This window comes from Marmota marmota, unplaced genomic scaffold (genome assembly GCF_001458135.2).
Source record: "Marmota marmota marmota unplaced genomic scaffold, marMar, whole genome shotgun sequence".
NCBI lineage: Eukaryota > Metazoa > Chordata > Mammalia > Rodentia > Sciuridae > Marmota > Marmota marmota.
Window position 1 is genome coordinate 12,375,684 of NW_025999949.1, and position 18,725 is coordinate 12,394,408.

Below are 18,725 nucleotides of genomic sequence, written 5' to 3' on the forward strand. Positions count from 1 at the left end.
TTATGTGAGCATTCAAAATTGCTGAATACAAAGGGATTAAGGGAGTCCTCAATTTATAGCTTGTCAGTAAGAACTTTAGAAGGGGCTATATCAACTCTAGCAAGTATTAAAATTAAAATGAATTGTTAGATATCAAATGTTTTTCAGATGCTTGGAGAATTGATTGAAGTGAAGAAGAAACATTTAGTGTCAAAAGTGAATAGAAAAACAAATACATTTTTTAAAAGCTGATAAACTAAGCTACTAGAACTATATCCTAAAAATTTTAAATCCAGACAAAAATGTGAAAATATAACTATCCAAGTAACAAACATGTCAAATGAAAATATAATTTTTGACTCCCTTACTTTTATAAACTTGGAAGAAAGTGAATCCTGTATTTAAAGTGTATTTTACCTATCAAGAGGTAATATAAACTATAATAAGTTTGATTAACTCGATTTTTATATTGTACTTGAGCCAGAAAAAGTAGATATTTCAAAAATTCTCATGGGGGGGGGTTATAGAAGATTTCTACCTGTTGTCAATCTGAAATAGAGAGGAAACATTTGTTTTTCTGCAAAGTTAGGACAGTCTGCATGAATTTACTGAAATCTGAGGCAAGTGCAACCTTTAAGAAGTTGATTTACAACTACATGAGCAATGAGGGAACTCCAGAGAATTCCAGAGTGTAGAGGAAATTTGTGATTATATTTTAATGGAGGATGAAGTCCATAAACTTACAGACATCTCTAGGTTATCAAAGCAGGAGACACCGGAGGCTAAGGGGGCACTTGGAGAGACAGATTTACATTTCTAAAGGTTAGAGTTAGAACCCCTGATCTTCTCCATTCCATCTCCTAGAAGCAAAGGTTTTGTCCTTCTGAAGCCCAGGCAAAAGGACAGTGTAAGTAATGAATGATTAGGTCAGAAAGATGAGGGCTGATTCAAGAGAAAATGAAATGCTGATACCTACAGAGCAATTCCCCCTTCTCCCCAACCTGTTGCCAAGGTAACCTGCCTACAGAGAATTGTTCCTTGTTGCAGGATGGTCATTGTAGGAGTTTTTAATATATGTCCCTTGGACACTTCCTTCCTTCCTTTACCCCTGCGCGGCTTCATTCCCACTCTTGGATCACTATATCTTTTGGGTCACTAGGCAGGATATGGGGAGGAGAAAGCATGTGAACAAAGGAAATCTGAAATGTAAAACAGGGGCAGGACCCCCACTTCCTCAGACAGGAAGCCTCTTCTGGGGCCCCTTCTCTTCGGAGAAGTCTCTCTCTGTACTAGCCTTTAAATAAAACTTGTTTTTTATGCTTGCCTCAGTGTTTCTCCAGTGTTCAATTTTCACATCAAGAAAATGGGACTTGACTCTGATTCTCATCACCATTATCACTTCCTTTCAAAAGTGAGGAAAAAGATTCCTGAAGCAAGCCTTTTCATTTTGCTATCCCTTGCCTCCAGAGTCCCTGGCTACTTGTGTAGATTTTTTTTCACTAGGATTTCATCATGTTGTTATTTAGGGTTAGAACCAGGTCAAAGGAGGGCTGGAACAGACATTATCATCATCATCATCATCATCATCATCATCATCTTAATAATAATTCATTTGTTTAGACTCAAAATACCTCATGTGCATATTCATTGTAAAATTAATAAAGGTAAATATTAAAAACCCAATAGTCATAGCACAATGCACTAAGATCCTAAAGGAACTAAAAAAGGATGCTTCACAACTTAAACCAATGGTCAAAATGTAAGTTATCTAGCTATGTAGCTTTCCTCTCTTTGATATTTTACAAAAATTTATAAGTAGCTGAGCATGGTGGCACACATCTGTATTCCTAGCTACTGGGCTAAAGCAATAGGATCGCAATTTAGAGTCCAGCCTCAGCAATTTAGCAAGATCCTGTCTCAAAATAAAAAAAAAAAATAAAAATAAAAAGATCTGGGGATGTAGCTCAGTGGTAAAGTGTTCTTGTTTATAATAACCACTACAGAAAAAAAAAATATATATATATATATAATGGAGGCTAACTTAAAGACATTAAATCCAATAAATATCTATATTATTCCATATATATATATATATATATATATATATATACACACACACACATATATTTGTGTGTAACAAAAAAATCTATAATAAATGCAGAAATTATAATTAGGTGCAAAATTATATCAGCTTCCAAGAATAGAAGATCAAAAAAAATATTCTGAACAGTCTCATGAATAAAGGAAATAAGTTATTTTAAGACAAAAATGTTTGAGAAAAAAAATTTTATTTGTGTCTTATGTGGTGACTGAAGAAAATTCTGCATCTCTTCTATTGGCATAGAGCCATGACCAAATTAATCTGGATGTAAACTAGAAAGAAAAAGCATATAATAGCTCACTGGTATCAAATAAATAGGTCACATTGTTTACTTCCTGTGTTATAACATAGTAAAGTCACCAGAAGGTGTATAGCACTAAGTAGTGAGGTATTCCTATAACTTCTCTGTGTGGAGAGATACATTGGCTTTTGGAGAACATAAGGAGCCCTTCCTAGTCTCTTTAAGGGGATTTTACTCACTCTCTACTAAGGCAAGTTCTAGAGTATTTAATGGTCAATGAAGATCTGTTACTTTTATGTACCAAAAGGAAGAACTTTCAAATTACTAAATAAAAAGGGAATGATTATTAAAAAAAAATCAAGAAAGTATGCAAAGTAAATATATTTGAGATATGTTTTTTGAAATCTTATTGTTAATAAAAGTTAACAATAGTATAAGGAGACAAATTAAAATTAGATTATTCTACAATAATTTTAATCTCCAAAGAACTGTTTGATGGACTTAATTCAAAGTATTAAGCATAATAACATTTATGAACTATATTTAATATTCTGTTATTAAATTTCATTTAGGCAATTAGTCTTGTAAGAAAAAGTCTTATTTTTAAATTTATTTTCTTTTTTATTGATCCCCTGGTGCTTGGGATGGAACTCAGGGCCTCACACATGCTATACAAGTGTTTTATGACTCATCTACACTCACAATCTAGGAATTCTCTTTTTTAAATGAGAAAGTATGTAAAGCATATTGTCAAATGTCACCTCCATATTCATAAACAGGAAATACTCTGAGAATATATACAACAGCTATAATATTCCTCTTTGATCCAGACATAATAAAAAAATAAAGGGAATATAAAAAAGAAGAATGTGTTAAAGAATAATTATGCGTTCTCTCTTTCTTTACAAATTAATAAAAAATGATATATACCTATTCTCACTAATTTCAGCATCAAACTATGAAGTTACAACTTTAGAAGAATGCTACAAGAGGGCAATCCCAGTTTGAAATTAAGAATTAACAAAAAGATTATATAAATTATTGTTATTAATTTCCCATTGTTTTCAGAAGATAGGATAAAATAAAATAGCCCCCCCCCCCTTTTAAAATTGCTGATGCTCTGAGTTCTATGTAGAAAGTTTTGAGTACAAACTTTTTACTGAAAGACTTTCTAAATATTAACCTGACAAACATGAAAAAAATGCTATTAAATGTGCTATTTATGTCTTGCATAGCTTAAATTTGTCCCTCATTCTGGGATAGTGTTATTCAGCTTTGACTGAATTATAATTTGTTGAAACCACCAGCCCCTTGGTATTAGGCTAAAACATAAAGTTGGTGAATTCTAGATATATCTAAGAATTGATTGATTGATGAATAGATTTATAAATTTTACTAGATTTTTACAAATTATTCTATATGACTTTTCCAATTTATGTTCCCCAACTCTTATGAATCTTGATATTTGAAATTTGTTATGACCACCTGGTGGTGGGCAGCTTTTAAAATCTTATCTACTTTATGAATGTGAAGCAGCATATTATTTTTCTCTTAATCTTAATTTTTTAAACTTTTATTAAATTAAGCATTTTTTTTCTTATGCTAAGGCCACTGAGGTTTCTTATACTGTGAAATTTTCTTTTTCCTACATTTTTCAGTTATGCTATTATTTTCTTATTGACTTGTTCAAGTGTATATTTTCTGCTGTATAAAAATATTTTCTAAATACTCTCATATTTATTTATAGTGTGCTTTGCTATAGTTTTCTTGTTGTTTGATGATTAATAATAAAGACATGGTTGAGAAAACAGATCAAATGTAAGAAATTGGAGACTTTGATGGTTTTGGAAATGCAAATGGAATATGAGGTGGAAAGCCACTGCTGGCTTTCAAAAAATACAAAGTTCAAAGAGACTATGGACACATACAACCACCTACCAGCACCACATTTATAGCATAAGTGGGTGGTGGAAAACAAATGACTTCATAAACTCCACCTTTCAGTTGTTGCAGGACTGCCTTTAATTGGTAGAATTTAAAGAGAGATCTTCATTGGCAAGAGAGTTTGGAAAACATAATTGCAAAATTTTTCATCTCTGCACTTCAAGGATGTGCTTAGAAGGGCAGAAATGCTGATTATTCACAGATTTTTACTTGTGTATCTTATTCTAATATTTTCTCTACCTTAAAGACATAGCTATTCTAGAGCATTGTTTTTTTTTTTTTTTCTCCTAAACATATTAAAGTTTTGTTATCCACAGGTAGGTCTTCAACCTGCCAGAAATTAATAACATGCAGTGCGTAAATTATTAGTTCAAATTTTAGAGATTTAGCAATGTGAGGTTATGGAAATTTTAATGATAACTCTGTTATAACAGTTTGAAGAAATTATAATAAAAGTTGTCCATGTAAATGAAAGATAATTAAGAGATATTTCTTTAGTATTTTTCTTAGAATATCTGTACTTGGTAATGTTTCATTAGTTTATACACCCTTTATTGTCTGTTTAATTTTAAGATTTTAAAAATAAAGGCAATGGCAAATATATGTGGTATGTGGTTTATGGAACATGGATCCAATGAATTAATGTTGTTTTCCCTTGTAATTTACTTATTTTCTGCTTGCATTTATATTAAATTAATTATATATTGAGTATAAAGTTAAAGTTAGTAGGTCATCTGATTATTTTTCACATTAAATATGCCAACAACATGCTGGTAACTAAATTAAAGAGATTAAATTGGATAATTTATTTTATATTTACAAGGCTAATACTGAAAAAAATGCACCACAAATTAACTAATGTTCAGCCTTAATGCGAATATAAAATTTGAATGGCAATGGTCTCTATAGATTGTTGAATTAATTAAAGCAACAGAGCTATGAGGCTAAAAGAGTACAAAAATATTTGAAGTTTTCCAGTGGAATAAATAAACATTTCTCCAGAAATTTTCTTTTTGCTTGTTTGTTTATTTGTTGTTTTTGCTGGGTAATTTAACAAGTTAAATAAAAAGAGAAAATTACAAAAAAACACCTGGGCCTAGATTTACTGCCTAATGGTTTGGCATCATAATATTTACCAGGTCAGCCTTCCAGAAGAGAATACTATAAGCCATCAAAATGATATGGTTTAACTTTGTAATGGGTGGTTGTCAGAAATACCCAATTCCTTTCTTCTCAGTGAAAAGTGGGATTATTATTATTTTTTTTAAAGAGAGAGTGAGAGAGGAGAGAGAGAGAATTTTTAATATTTTTAATTTTTAGTTATCGGCGGACAAAACATCTTTGTTTGTATGTGGTGCTGAGGATCGAACCCGGGCCGCACGCATGCCAGGCGAGCACACTACCGCTTGAGCCACATCCCCAGCCCAAATAGTGGGATTATTACAAATGAATATAACTAAAAGAATTAACATGAAAAATAGTAAGACTAAGTCATTCCTCTGAAAGTAAATTTGGCCAATAAGAAAGCATTTATATTCTTAAGCATAAAATGACAAAATTTTCTTTGGGGAATAATTACATTAACATTTTAAAAACATTTCTTTTAACAGTACATGTACATTTTTGAAAGATATTAAATCCATTGAATTGTAAATATACATATTGAAAACTTGGGTTGGAAGATAGTATAGCATGGTGGTTAAAAGCATGGATTCTGGAGGTAGAGAAACTGATTCCCTTTTTGCACCTATTAGCTCTGTGATTTTACACAAATAAAGAAAAAATTCCAAGCTTTATATTCCTTCTCTTCTGGTTGGGAATAGTAATAATACCTCTCATGTCTTGTACCTAGTAGTTGGAAGATAAATGTTAGCTATTATGATTTTTAACTCTTATATTTAACTTACAATAATGTTGAAGTTCTCTGTGTGCCCTTTAAATAAAATCCAGGCCCCTTCCTATAGTCTACTCATACTTTCCTGGTTTATAATTTGTATCTCTCATTTTGTTTCCTTATATTTGCTCAGTCAGCTCCAGTTCAACAAATCAGTTCAAACTCCTGCTGCTTTTAGGCCTTTACACTTATTAATCCTTCTGCCTAGAACCCTTTGCCCCTAGATCTAGCTATATGTTATCATTCTTTCTTATCAGCCAGGTATCAGATTAGGTGCCATCTCTGATATGAAGTCTCTAAACAAATTGGCTATAGTAGTCCTGTTTTCTGTACCATAGTCCCATAAATTATTTCTAAAAGTATTATCTTTTGTTCATATGTTTCTTTTTTTGTCCTGTACCACTATAATGTTAGTTTTATTCTTTTTTTTTTTTCTTCCAGTTCTGGAGCTTGAAACTGTGCTAGTCAAGCATACTACCACTGAGTTACAACCTGAGACCCCAAATTAGTTCTTTATAGGCAGGAACTTTGTCTATTCATTTTATCCTTATTATCAGCACATATAACTTTCCACTGGGAAAAGAACAATTTAAGGCTATGTCCATATATATAATGTCAATAGTATATAAATTAATAATAAGTTCCAGTACAGTAATAATAGAAAGGATGAGATAGAAATAGAAATGTTTCTACAAATTTGCCTTCTGAATTTTAGGAAGGCATTATTCAAATGTGCATTGAGAGTCTGGTCAGTGTCCTACTAGGTTTTCATGGTTGCTATTATAGGATTATCCAGAGAGGAGTGATGTCTTGAGGAGGATATTGTATTAATATCTTAACTTCTGATTTCTTCTTCCAAATTTGGAAGAAAATACTAATTTTCTCTCATATTGCCTCCCTGTGCCCTACAGGAAATTCAGCTACCCCTTTATGGGCTCCCCATCAAAACTAAATTGTATTGGGTAAAGAACCTGAAAATATCTTCTCAATCTGTACTTGGAGGGAGTTTTAGATTTCTGAAATTGACAGCCACTGTTTTAAGAAGAATGAGAAGATTGGCCAAACTCACTGGGGAAATTGGATTTGGGGAGGTTGAAGGAATGGAAGAGCAGTGGGTTGCCTAAGGGTGATCATGGGATGAGCAATTCTTACCCACAGACATTTTCACTTAAGTGGCGCAGCTCTCCACACTTTTAATTATCTAATCAAAGTTCAGTTGACTTGAGAAAGTTATTTGGGAAAAGAGGGATGTAACATCAAAGAATAGAATAAGATTTTTTCTTGAGAGCTCTGATGAAGACTAAACAAATTCAGTTTGCTTTAGAAAACATAAAGAAATGGGGCATTTTCTTCTATGAAATGTATAGTGAAGGATTTTCATGCCACATATGTATATAATTTATTTACTGAAGCAGGTTAGAGAAACCCATTCTCTTCCTAGCATAGTAGAGCTAAAACTATTAATAATGGGTGATCTATAGCTCTATTTTCTAAACACTGTAGAGTGTCTTGGCTTCCATGATACCCTTAATGATGAAGCCATTAATTCAACATATATATTTTAATTTTATATTTTTTGGAATGTCTGTGACAGATGTACAGTTGTAGTAAATATGTTCAGTTATTTCCTCTATGTCTCTTCTTCTTTTCTTCCTCAATAATAGAACCTTGATTGTGTTCCCAGATATAATCTAAGATTAAACAATATATCATGAGGGTCTAAGACTAATACAACTATTCAGTCTTCTATATTGTCTAGTCTAGCAAAGTAAGATGGTAAATGAAGGTTTAATGACATGGTCCCATTTTGAACAAAAAAGATTCAGGATGTCTGAAATGGCTCCTGGAAAAGATTTCACATTCCTTACAAGAAGGGCATATGTGGTTGGTATAACCTGTTCCTCTTTTCTTCTTGTCTTAAACATATCCAGAGTCATAGCAGCTCTCTTGTGATCATGTCACAACAATCATGAGGACAAAAAATAAATCCTCTAGGGATGCCACAGCAGAAGGAGGAGGATCATTGTTGATTTTGTTAAGCCACTGAATCAAGACCTACAGATCTTCTTTCTTCTCCATTTCTTAAGTGAACAAAATATACCCTCACTATGAAATCCATGGTTGGGATTCCTCTTACTTGAAACCAAAAACAGTATCTCCACCACTACTTTCAGTAGTCCATTTGCTAGATTTAGCAAGTATATAATAAATTGACAAATAACACAGCTGAAATAAAATGCACCTTAAATGCACCTGTGCTAATATATTTCTTCATTTTTATCTCAGTCAAATGCAATTCTTTCTACTTAAAATCACAAATAATCAGACAATAGCAAGGTTAATACTCAACAAAACTGGTAATTGGATAAAGACTGTCTGTCACTAATGGAGGGTTCAAAAAGGCCTCTGTGCTAAAACTAGGACTGTAAGAAGAATCCAGGCATGTGAGAATAATCCAAATTGGATTATTTGCCTTGGATATACTTAGTATGTTCTTCCTTATCATGTTTTCTCATCCTATTCTGCCTGAAATGCTTCCCACTATTTCTTTCTGTGAAACACAAACTACCTTCAATACTACCGTCTTTATGAATACTCACCTCATTCTCTCTAGCCAAATCCTGTTCTGATTCTCTCAAAGCAAATGCTGGGATACCCCCTCCCTGCATTACTCAGGGTTCTTTCAGATATTATAAGAAACAATGTTGTAATAATTGTAAAGGGAACATACCACCAAATGGATTGGGGTGGAGTTTGCTTTAAAAATGACTTGATGTGAGTCATTTTTTCAAACACAAAAACATGGTATTTGAACCCCTTAAGCACATTTACATATATTTAGAAATTGGCTATGTACTACTTCTAAAATGTTTTTAATATTTAAAATGTGACCTAGTGGAAACAACTTCTGTTATCATAAAAGTACTTTGTGAAGTCAGTATTCAGACTTACATTTGAATATACTAGGAATATATATAAAAAAAGATGTCCTTGAACTAAAACCAACTGAAGATATCATGAAGATAATTGGTCTGAAGAAATGTACATGACATGATATGTATGCAAAGAAATATAAACAACAAAGCAATGTGACATCTATTATATTAGTTGCATATGTAAATAGCATAAAAGAAAAGTTGCAATGTTGCCTAACTCTGGCTGAGGAAATTAGGGTCAGCATCAGAGGAGAAATATTAGAGATCCATTTTAAAATTCGAAGTTGATGCCCAGGGTGTATAGGGCACGACCTAAAAACTCAGCTATAGGCTGAGCACAGTTGCTATTGCTGAAAATGGAGAATAGATATTTGGAGGATGAGAACAAACTCCTCTCAAAGCTAAGAAATCAGTGGTTAACTACTTATATAATTGCAGATTTCTATACGAGTTTTCTAGTTGTCATTGTAAACATCACAAGTAATACTTAGGGATAAATACAATTAATAACAAATGTGTCATTATGTAAATCCACAAATCAGACAATATCAAGGCTTACTACTTCTATGGGTCCCCTCTATAGAAGCATTCATAATATAGTACTTGGTTTACCAAATTGTAAAATAATTTACAGAACTTGTGATATCTAAGATACCTTGGAAGTAGACTATAAACCTCTTAGTTACAAATCCAAGACTGAAACACTTTAATTTCAGTTCTGAGACTGAAAAATATTTATAGGCATGTTTTCCTAATCAAATGCAATTATAAAATAATTGTTTTCATACTCTATCCCAAATTTTAGAGTTTAAAATCTTAAAAAAGTAAAGGAAAGAAAAAAAACTATTCTATAATGAACATTTAGGGTAAATAAGAAAGGAAGAGTAACTCCAAATACTTACTTTTTAAAGTTTTTTCTCTCTTTTTTTTTTACACCCTATAACCCACACTACTGACAGGAAAGCTATATTGTGATTTTACTTATTGTCATATTGTGATTTTACTTATTGCAGAAACCTGAATACCCTATACAATTTTAAATCTAGACACATCCTAAACTGCCTAGTATCTTTGTATCAATAATCTCAATTACATAGATTTTTATGTTATCAGAGAAGGAAATCTAGGATTCCTCTATGAAACCCATAAAGTTTTTATTTTTGTTGCTGTTGTTGTTTCAAGGATTGAATCCAGGGGCACTTAATCACTGAGCTACATCCTCAGTCCTTTATTTATCTTATTTAAGACAGGGTCTTGCTAAGATGCAGAGGCTAGTTTTGAATTTGTGATCCTCCTGCCTCAGCCTCCTGAGTTGCTAGGATTATAGGTGCATGCCACTGTTTCTAACCCCATAAACAGTTTCTCATAAGAAGAAGTGCAAAATTATTCAGAACAAAGAAAAACCTTTATGGAAAATTGTGCCACTCATGGCAATATGACTTTAAAATTGTCAACAGTCCTGTAGAAAACAAAGAAAGAGGAATAGGATAGCAGATTTTTTTTTTTAAAGTTTGCTTTGGGAGTAGATAATAGCAATTATATTTGAGCAATAATACTTAATACCATTACTCTTAGTTCATCACACATTAATATCTATAAACACAATTCCCTTGAATACTCATTGTCTTTGAGAGGACCTCATTAGAAATCACATTGTATACACAGTTCTGAAAACTTCAAAATATGTATTTACCATTTGTTTTGTTCATTTTACATGTAATGTTAATAACATAAGAATTCTAATACAAATTGAAAAAAATAATTGAAATAAACAGGTAGCAAAGGTAATCTCTCAGTATTATGGACAGGATTTTTAAATATAATGTGTCATATTGTTCTGGCTCCTATTTATCATATCAATAAGAGGCAATATTTTCACTAATGATAATTTAATTCAAATTTGCTTTAGGTCCCAAATGATAATCTTTGATGCTGTAACATTTTTAATTGCCTTGTTTCTAAAATAATTTCCATTAATCTGACTTCTTAAGAAAACTTAAAGAAAGCATATTTTCTCAAATACTCTAAAAGTAAAGATTTCTGATTATTGCTATTAGACATATTTTGCTATAGTAAATGAGTATTCTGAACTTCCAAGAACCAATTTTATCTGATAGATTGTAAATTAATTAAACAAATACATAACCACTTCTTTTTATATGCATTTTACTTTCTTAGTTTAGTGTTTTACATAAAGTAGCTATATATATAAAATACATAATTTTATATTATATTATAATACCTGATATATAATTTAAAGAGACATTTAAGTTTGTTGGTATAATTAGCTCATTTCTTATATTAGGACACTAGTAAAATACATTTATTAACTCATACAACAATTGATATAACAAACCTAATATAATTCTCATCCTGTAAACTTCTTTTATTCATGAGAATATGAGATGCTATATGCTATAATAAAGTAATTATGCATAAATTTATTTTTAATAAGGCATTTCAACAAAACCTAAAACCAACCAGTTATCATTAATGATTGCACTGCACAGGCATTGTGTTCATTTTGTAAGGGGATGAGAGCTCAGACAATGGATTTCTATCAGTTAAAAAATTTATCTACATTTCTTAAATATTGGAGAAGGGGAATCCTGGTATTTAAAACATACATAATAAATAAACTCAAATTCTACAAATTATTAATTCTTTGAAACCTTGTTCATTTCAACGGTTAAAATGACAAAACCTACAATATCTGTAACATAACGGAATTGTTGTTAAGGTTAAATAAAATTACATATGTAGAAGAGAATTGTAAACTGCAAATTGATAACCAAATATTAGATATTATTTCACTAATACACTGAAATTATTTAATACATATTAAACAATAGCATTTGAGGATTTTATGCTTCTAAGATACTTACTGGTATAGACAAGTTGAAAACCTTCATCTGTTCCTTCAGAATCAGAATTAAATTCTAACCAGAGTTGATTTGAAGTACTACTAAGTGTCAGTCCTCGCATAGATGCACCAGTGAATGCACCCAGTAGATGTGTTGTTTTATCTTTTCCATCATAAATCTGCAAAATGTATTTATAATTAAAATGTAAAATGTAAAGATCCAGTTCAGAACAATGTATTTATATCCTATAAGGAAGAGGAAATTATTATACTGTTCCTACATCAGGTCAGTACATATTACTCAAGAACAATCAAATATACTAGTACTACAAATATCACATTAGAAAAGTTAGAATACATGTATAATTTTAAAATTCTAAACTTAGTAGACTCTCAGAAATATTTGATTATGTTATATAACTTTGTTCTTGTAGGAATAATATGTTTTCATGGGAGACAACTTAAAATTAAGAATATCTACATTAAGATTGTTTTCCAAGGTCAGTCAGTTGATTGTTTTTCTTTAACTTTCTTAAGGGGACCAAATACTTGCTTTTCCTATATGTAATTAATATAAAAGATGTTTTAAAATTTTACTCATGATCGTTAAGTTGATTAATTTTGATATTTTAAAAGACTATTAAATGCTTTTAGAATCTAAATTAATAGGGCAAAACTATACAAGGCAAAATTGATGAGCTCCTCCTTAGGCTTATATCATTAGTCTTCTTTTGAAATTATAACTTCTCATTGCACTCTAATTTGTTTTTCCTTTATCAATGCATAATAGACATCTCTTCAGGTAAGCAAATACAGATTCTTCCTATCTAGAGCTATGTAGTGACACTATCATAACTTGCTCTACCCTGTCCATATTAATGAATTAATTTTTTTTCTACAACTAATAATGCTGAAATAAACATCCTTTTACACACAATCCCATGGAATTTTGGTACTTGTGTTTCAATAAGAATATTTTCAAAATATGAGATTTCTAAGATAACATGTTCATGTATTTCTAGATTTTTTTCCAAAAAGTATATAATAAAACAATGTATAGTTTACCAACTGTGCATATCACCATTATTTTTCTTTTAAGGCATGCATTTTCAATATGGTCAATATTACACAAAAGTGGATGAAAATTTTTTCTTGGGAGCAATAACACTTTAGATGTTGCAATGATTTGTGGTCTCCCAAAGATCATATGTAACAAGAAATCTTGATTTTTTTCCCCATGTTATTGACAATTAAACCTAGGTCCTCACTCATGTTAGGCAGACTCTCAACCACTGAACTACACCATCACCCCCATAACCAACAAATCATTTTCCATAATATTTAGTTTCATGGAGTTGAGTATTGGGTAAGTTTATGTGAATGATCATGAAAAGAAAAAGTTGACAAATACTGCTCAAAAGCTACTTCTTTTGCCACAAATTATCTTAAGTTACCTGTGACCTGAATTTCTACTCCAGTGATCCTGCTTTGGCACAGTGCTCCCTCAAAACTAGTACTATTACATTGATGTAATAGTACTGTAACTAACAGACAATTTTTTTTTAGGGATTTGCTAAGAGCCACAGCCAAGTAATATGATGCATGGCATTTTTGGTTGAAAGGTGATGCCAGCAAGCCATTGAGATGATATGATTATGTTAAGATTTGCATTCATATGGATATTGGACTCCTGCTGTTCACCTCAGGCCTGCTACGGGACTCCTGGAGAGTTCCCATTGGTTGGGGAAGTGCGGTAGGAGGGAATTCCAGAGGAGGAACTTCCTCTGGGGATCCGGGAGAACGCCGCGTGTTGATCGGCAATCTTCCCGGGAGCTTACGGGGCATTGGCAGCAGTTTCAAAAAATAAAGTTTGTTCCTGCTTAAGTGGCTCGTGATTTTGTGCCCAGCCAGACTGCAGCAGGGATTGCTTTATTAGTAGTATTTACCTGCATGATATATTTTTCTTGTATTAAACTGCTGTGAAAAAATTAATAATATACTTAGAATAGATTTTATATAATTGATAAAAACTGTTTACATTTTTTCTTCTGTGTTATAAACAACCTTCCAGTGGATTTTCCATAGTAACAAGTTTTTTTTTGCAGTGACCATGGTTCTTTTAGATCTGTTAAAATCTTAAATTTTAAAATCATGAATCAAGTTTTAGGGAATATTTTTCAAGGAGAGGAGTTAATCTAGTTACATTATCTTAAGATTTTTTCACTACTTTAAAAATTATTTGCAAATTAAAAATTTCTGTTTTAACACTTCCGTAGTTTGAATTTGAGGCAAATTACTTGTATTTGGTGTTTAGCTTGGTCTTTCTCCCCCTGGTTATTGAATTTACCTAAGTATGCGCTTATGTATCTCTAGCTAGTGAAGATTTTAGGTTTTCTCAAATTTTCAGTGGTAAAGAAAAACAAAATCTTAATAACACATGGCAGAAACAGTTACTTTATATGTTGAAATCATTTTTTACATGTAAAATTTCAAAAAGTAACAAATTAATTCAATCCATATTTAGTTCTACACTTTTGTTAGATGCTATGGATAAGATTTTAAAAACATAATAAGACATCATGTTTAACCTGAAGGAGATTTTTTAAAAAATTAGCCCAATACTGTCTGGCACAACAGAGACATTTTTTTATTGAATTTTTCTAGTTTTTAAGCCAGAAACTAGCTGAAATCCTTCAAACATCTATCTATCTATCTATTGATCAATGGTGATCATTCTTTCTTTGAAAAGAAATTTTAACACATATTTTAAAAGATAATTATTGTATGAGAAGGTATGATAAAAGAGCTAGTATTAAAAAATAATTATCTTAAGTTCAGCTGGGAGAATCTAATTCAACACCAAATTCTACTAACCATATTTCATTTAACAACATAGAGTCAAAAGATAGAAACCATATAATATAGAAGCTCCACTATAAAATGAAGCTTGGTTAACTCACGTGTAAAATTTTGGAAACATGCATAAAATTACTAAATCAAAATGAAAAGCAAGCATCATTAGAAAGATTTTTAAAAAAGAAAGAGCTTCAGAATAATGATCAGGTCAATGCTGTTTAATTTGTAAATAAAATGCTTCAAACATATTCAAATATATTATATGAAGACATTAAAAAAACAGAAAAAGACAAAGCACAAATTACTTTTAAACTAGTCATGAATGAAAACGTATGAATAAAAAAACAAAACAAACAAAATGTACCTTTCCTTCAAAAGTACATTTATAGTTCAGAGTGATTAACTGGGTCAGATTAGAACTTAAAACTTTTTTTTTTTTTATTTGAGGTTGTTAGTTCTCATATTTCTTTTGTAATTAAAATAAAGATCTGTAAGTACATTTTCATTAATTTGGGCCTAATCTCACAAATAAATGGATTTTATTTTTTAAATATCCAAAAAGTATTATTGTTATTATGTTGAGTTAAGAATTAATATGAGAGATCTGCCCACACCAGCCTGCATGGGACCCAGGCTCATAGTAGGCCTGCGTCCATCCATTCACTGACAGACTCCCGTCAGAGCCCAGCCTCCAGCACAGGACTGCCCCTTCTGACCAGCAAACTACCACTGGAGGCCAGGCCCAGCCCATATCCACCCACACCGACTTGTGCTGAGACCCAGGTCCAGGGTAGGTCTGTGTTTGCCCCCCACCCCCTGCCACCTGGGAGCCTAAGCCTAACCCACATCCATTTTGGGACACTACAGTCATCGCCATAGCCTTTCACACACAGAAGCCCTTACCTTTTTGACAACAGACAGGGCCTACAAGCAGGTGCATCTCAGATCAGGCATCCAAAAGAGATTGTGAGGCCCATCCCTTCAGCCTCATCTCTGTGATACATTGCATCCATCTTGGGGCACCTCAACTATTATCTCAAGTTACCTCGGCAATTGTTGTCACCACCTTTAGTTGCAGTAGCATACATTGAGGGACACCAGCAGGGTCTGCATGCCCAACATCAAGGTGAGGTACAGACAATCTGCACAGGTACTATAAGAATATAGGGTATAAATTATAATATCTCAGATCTACACTGCAAGAAAGGAAGACACATTGACAACATAAAAAATCAAGGGAGGAAAATGCTCCAAACAAACCAGGATACTGTAACAGATCCCATGGACAGCAAAGTTGATGAAATGTCAGAGAAAGAGTTCAGGAGGTTCATAATTAAAATGATCTATGAGTTAAAGAATGACCTAAATGCGCAAATACAGGCAAAAATTGATCACTCCAACAAGGAGATAAGAGAGCAAATACAGGTACTAAAAGATTATTTAAAGAAAGAGCTAGAGAATCTAATAAAAAAAGTCAGAAATCCTTGAAATGAAGGATACAAAATAAATCAAATAAAAATCTCAATAGAAAGCATAACCAACAGACTAGATCACTTGGAAGAAAGAATGCCAGATAATGAAGACAAAATATACAATCTGGAAAATAAAGTTGATCACACAGTGAAGATAGTAAGAAACCACGAACAGAACATACAAGAATTATAGGACAGCATCAAAAGACCAAATCTAAGCGTTATTTGGAAAGAGGAAGGCACAGAGTTTCAAACTAAAAGCATGCACAATCTCTTCAATGAGATAATATCAGAGAATTTCCCAAGCATGAAGAATGAATTGGAAAACCAAATACAAGCTGCTTACAGGACACCAAATGTATGAAATTACAACAGATCTACTCCAAGTCACATTATAATGAATATGCCTAGCATACAGAATAAGGACAGATTCTTAAGAGCTGCAAGAGAGAGGAATCAGATCACATATAGGGGAGACCAATTTGTATCTCAGCAGATTTTTCAACCCAGACCCTCAAAGCCAGGAGATCATGGAACAATATATACCAAGCTCTAAAAGAAAATGGAATAAATTGGCTTGTGCCATAAAGCTAAATCATAATTTACGTCTCAGGAGATTAACTGTTACTAAGATTAAGGTAGTATGTTATTGCAATATGATTCAGCTCTTCTCTAGCATTCTAGATTTATTAGAAAAATTAATTTTGCATGGAAAATGACTGTATTTTTTTCATTTACAAATATTGTATCAGTATTTACCATATGCTAGGCTAGCTGATATAGCTAGTTACATATGGTATTTGACCACTATTTTTTACCTCTTAAGGACTATTTCTTTTTAGCTGTTTTTAGATGCTCTTGATTTATATAAATATTTTATTCATTATTCTTTGTTATTTGCCTACTGAAATTATTCTTGTAAGAAATGGTGCATATTAATAATATGGGGAGATTTGAGCTATATTTTAAACTAGATGTTTGGACATTAAGAGTTTGATTTAGAAGTTATTTCTGAGGCAAAACATCTATTCTTGTGTATGTTTTTCCCTTCTTGACAAATACAGTCTCTTCACACAGGAACTATTTACCCTTTGTTCTGAAATTGTAAAAATATTCTGTGGTAAGAAATAAAATATTGAGTATATGTAAAAAAAAAAAGTAAAGAAAAGAAAATGGATGCCACCCATGAATCTTATATCCAGCAAAACTAAGCTTTAGAGTTGATGATGAAATAAAAACCTTCCATGACAAACAAAAGTTAAAAGAATTTACAACTAGCAAGCCTACACTACAGAACATCCTCAGCAAAATATCCCAAGAAGAGGAAATAAAAAACAATGATGAAAATCAGCAGAGGGAGGCATTACACTAAAGGCAAATCTAATCAGAGGAGAAATCAAGTCACCTTAAATACCAAAAGTAAACAAAAATGGCTGGGAATACAAATCATGTCTCCATAATAACCCTGAATGTTAATGGCTTAAACTCACAAAATTAAAAGACATAGGCTAGCAGATTGGATAAAAAAAAAAAGACCAAACAATATGCTGTTCCCAAGATACTCATCTCACAGGAAAAAAACATCCACAGACTGAAGGTGAAGGATTCGGAAAAATCATACCACTCACACAGACTGTGGAAGCAAGCAGGGGTTTCCATCCTCATATCAAATAAAGTAGATTTCCAGCTACAGTCAATCAAAAGGGATAAAGAAGGACACTACATACTGCTCAAGGGAACCATACACCAACAAGACTTGACAATTATAAATATACAGTCCCCAAACAATAGAGCGTCTACATTCATCTGCCGAAGTCTGGCTGGGCACAAATGCCGCAGTCTGGCTGGGCACAAAATCACGAGCCACCACACAGCTTGTAGATTCAAACAACAACTCTTTATTCCCGAACTCACACCAGCCGTCTACAATCACGTTCTGGGGAAATCCACGTTCTCTGCCCAAATCCACCTCCACTGGGCTTCTATTCCCCCCAAAATACCGTCTGAATCCCGTGAGAACTCAAGGGGAACTCAGGCAGCAGGATACGCCCTATTCCCAGCAGGAATAATCTTAAACCTGGAACGCCCTAAACCCGATTATCCTAAACCAGGAACACCCTAATCCCGGATCCGCCCTGGTCCTTGAGCAAGGTCACCTAACTGCAATGTCACTGCAAAATGTCCTATTTCCACGAGTCCTTCCACTAAGCGACATGGGGTACGCTGGCAAGGAAATTGTCATACCTACTTGGCTAATGGCTCCCAGCATTCATCAAACAAACTCTTCTCAAGTTCAAGAGTCAAACAGACCACAACACAATAATTTTGGGTGATTTTAACACACCTCTTTCACCTCTGGATAGATCTTCCAAACAAAAGCTGAACAAACAAACTATAAAACTTATAATACAATCTATAACGTAGACTTAACTGACATAT

The 18,725-nt window shown here is 32.5% G+C and overlaps 1 protein-coding gene across 6 annotated transcripts in view; it reads right to left on the reverse strand.

Annotated features, from left to right (window-relative positions):
- Csmd3 (CUB and Sushi multiple domains 3) overlaps nucleotides 1-18,725 on the reverse strand; it is a 1,105,037-nt gene that overhangs the window by 288,450 nt on the left and 797,862 nt on the right. For all 6 annotated transcript variants that reach the window (XM_048802035.1, XM_048802036.1, XM_048802034.1 and 3 more), the window contains one exon: nucleotides 11,981-12,137. In XM_048802035.1, coding sequence (XP_048657992.1) covers nucleotides 11,981-12,137 — 157 coding nt within the window. The remainder of the gene's footprint in view (nucleotides 1-11,980; nucleotides 12,138-18,725) is intronic.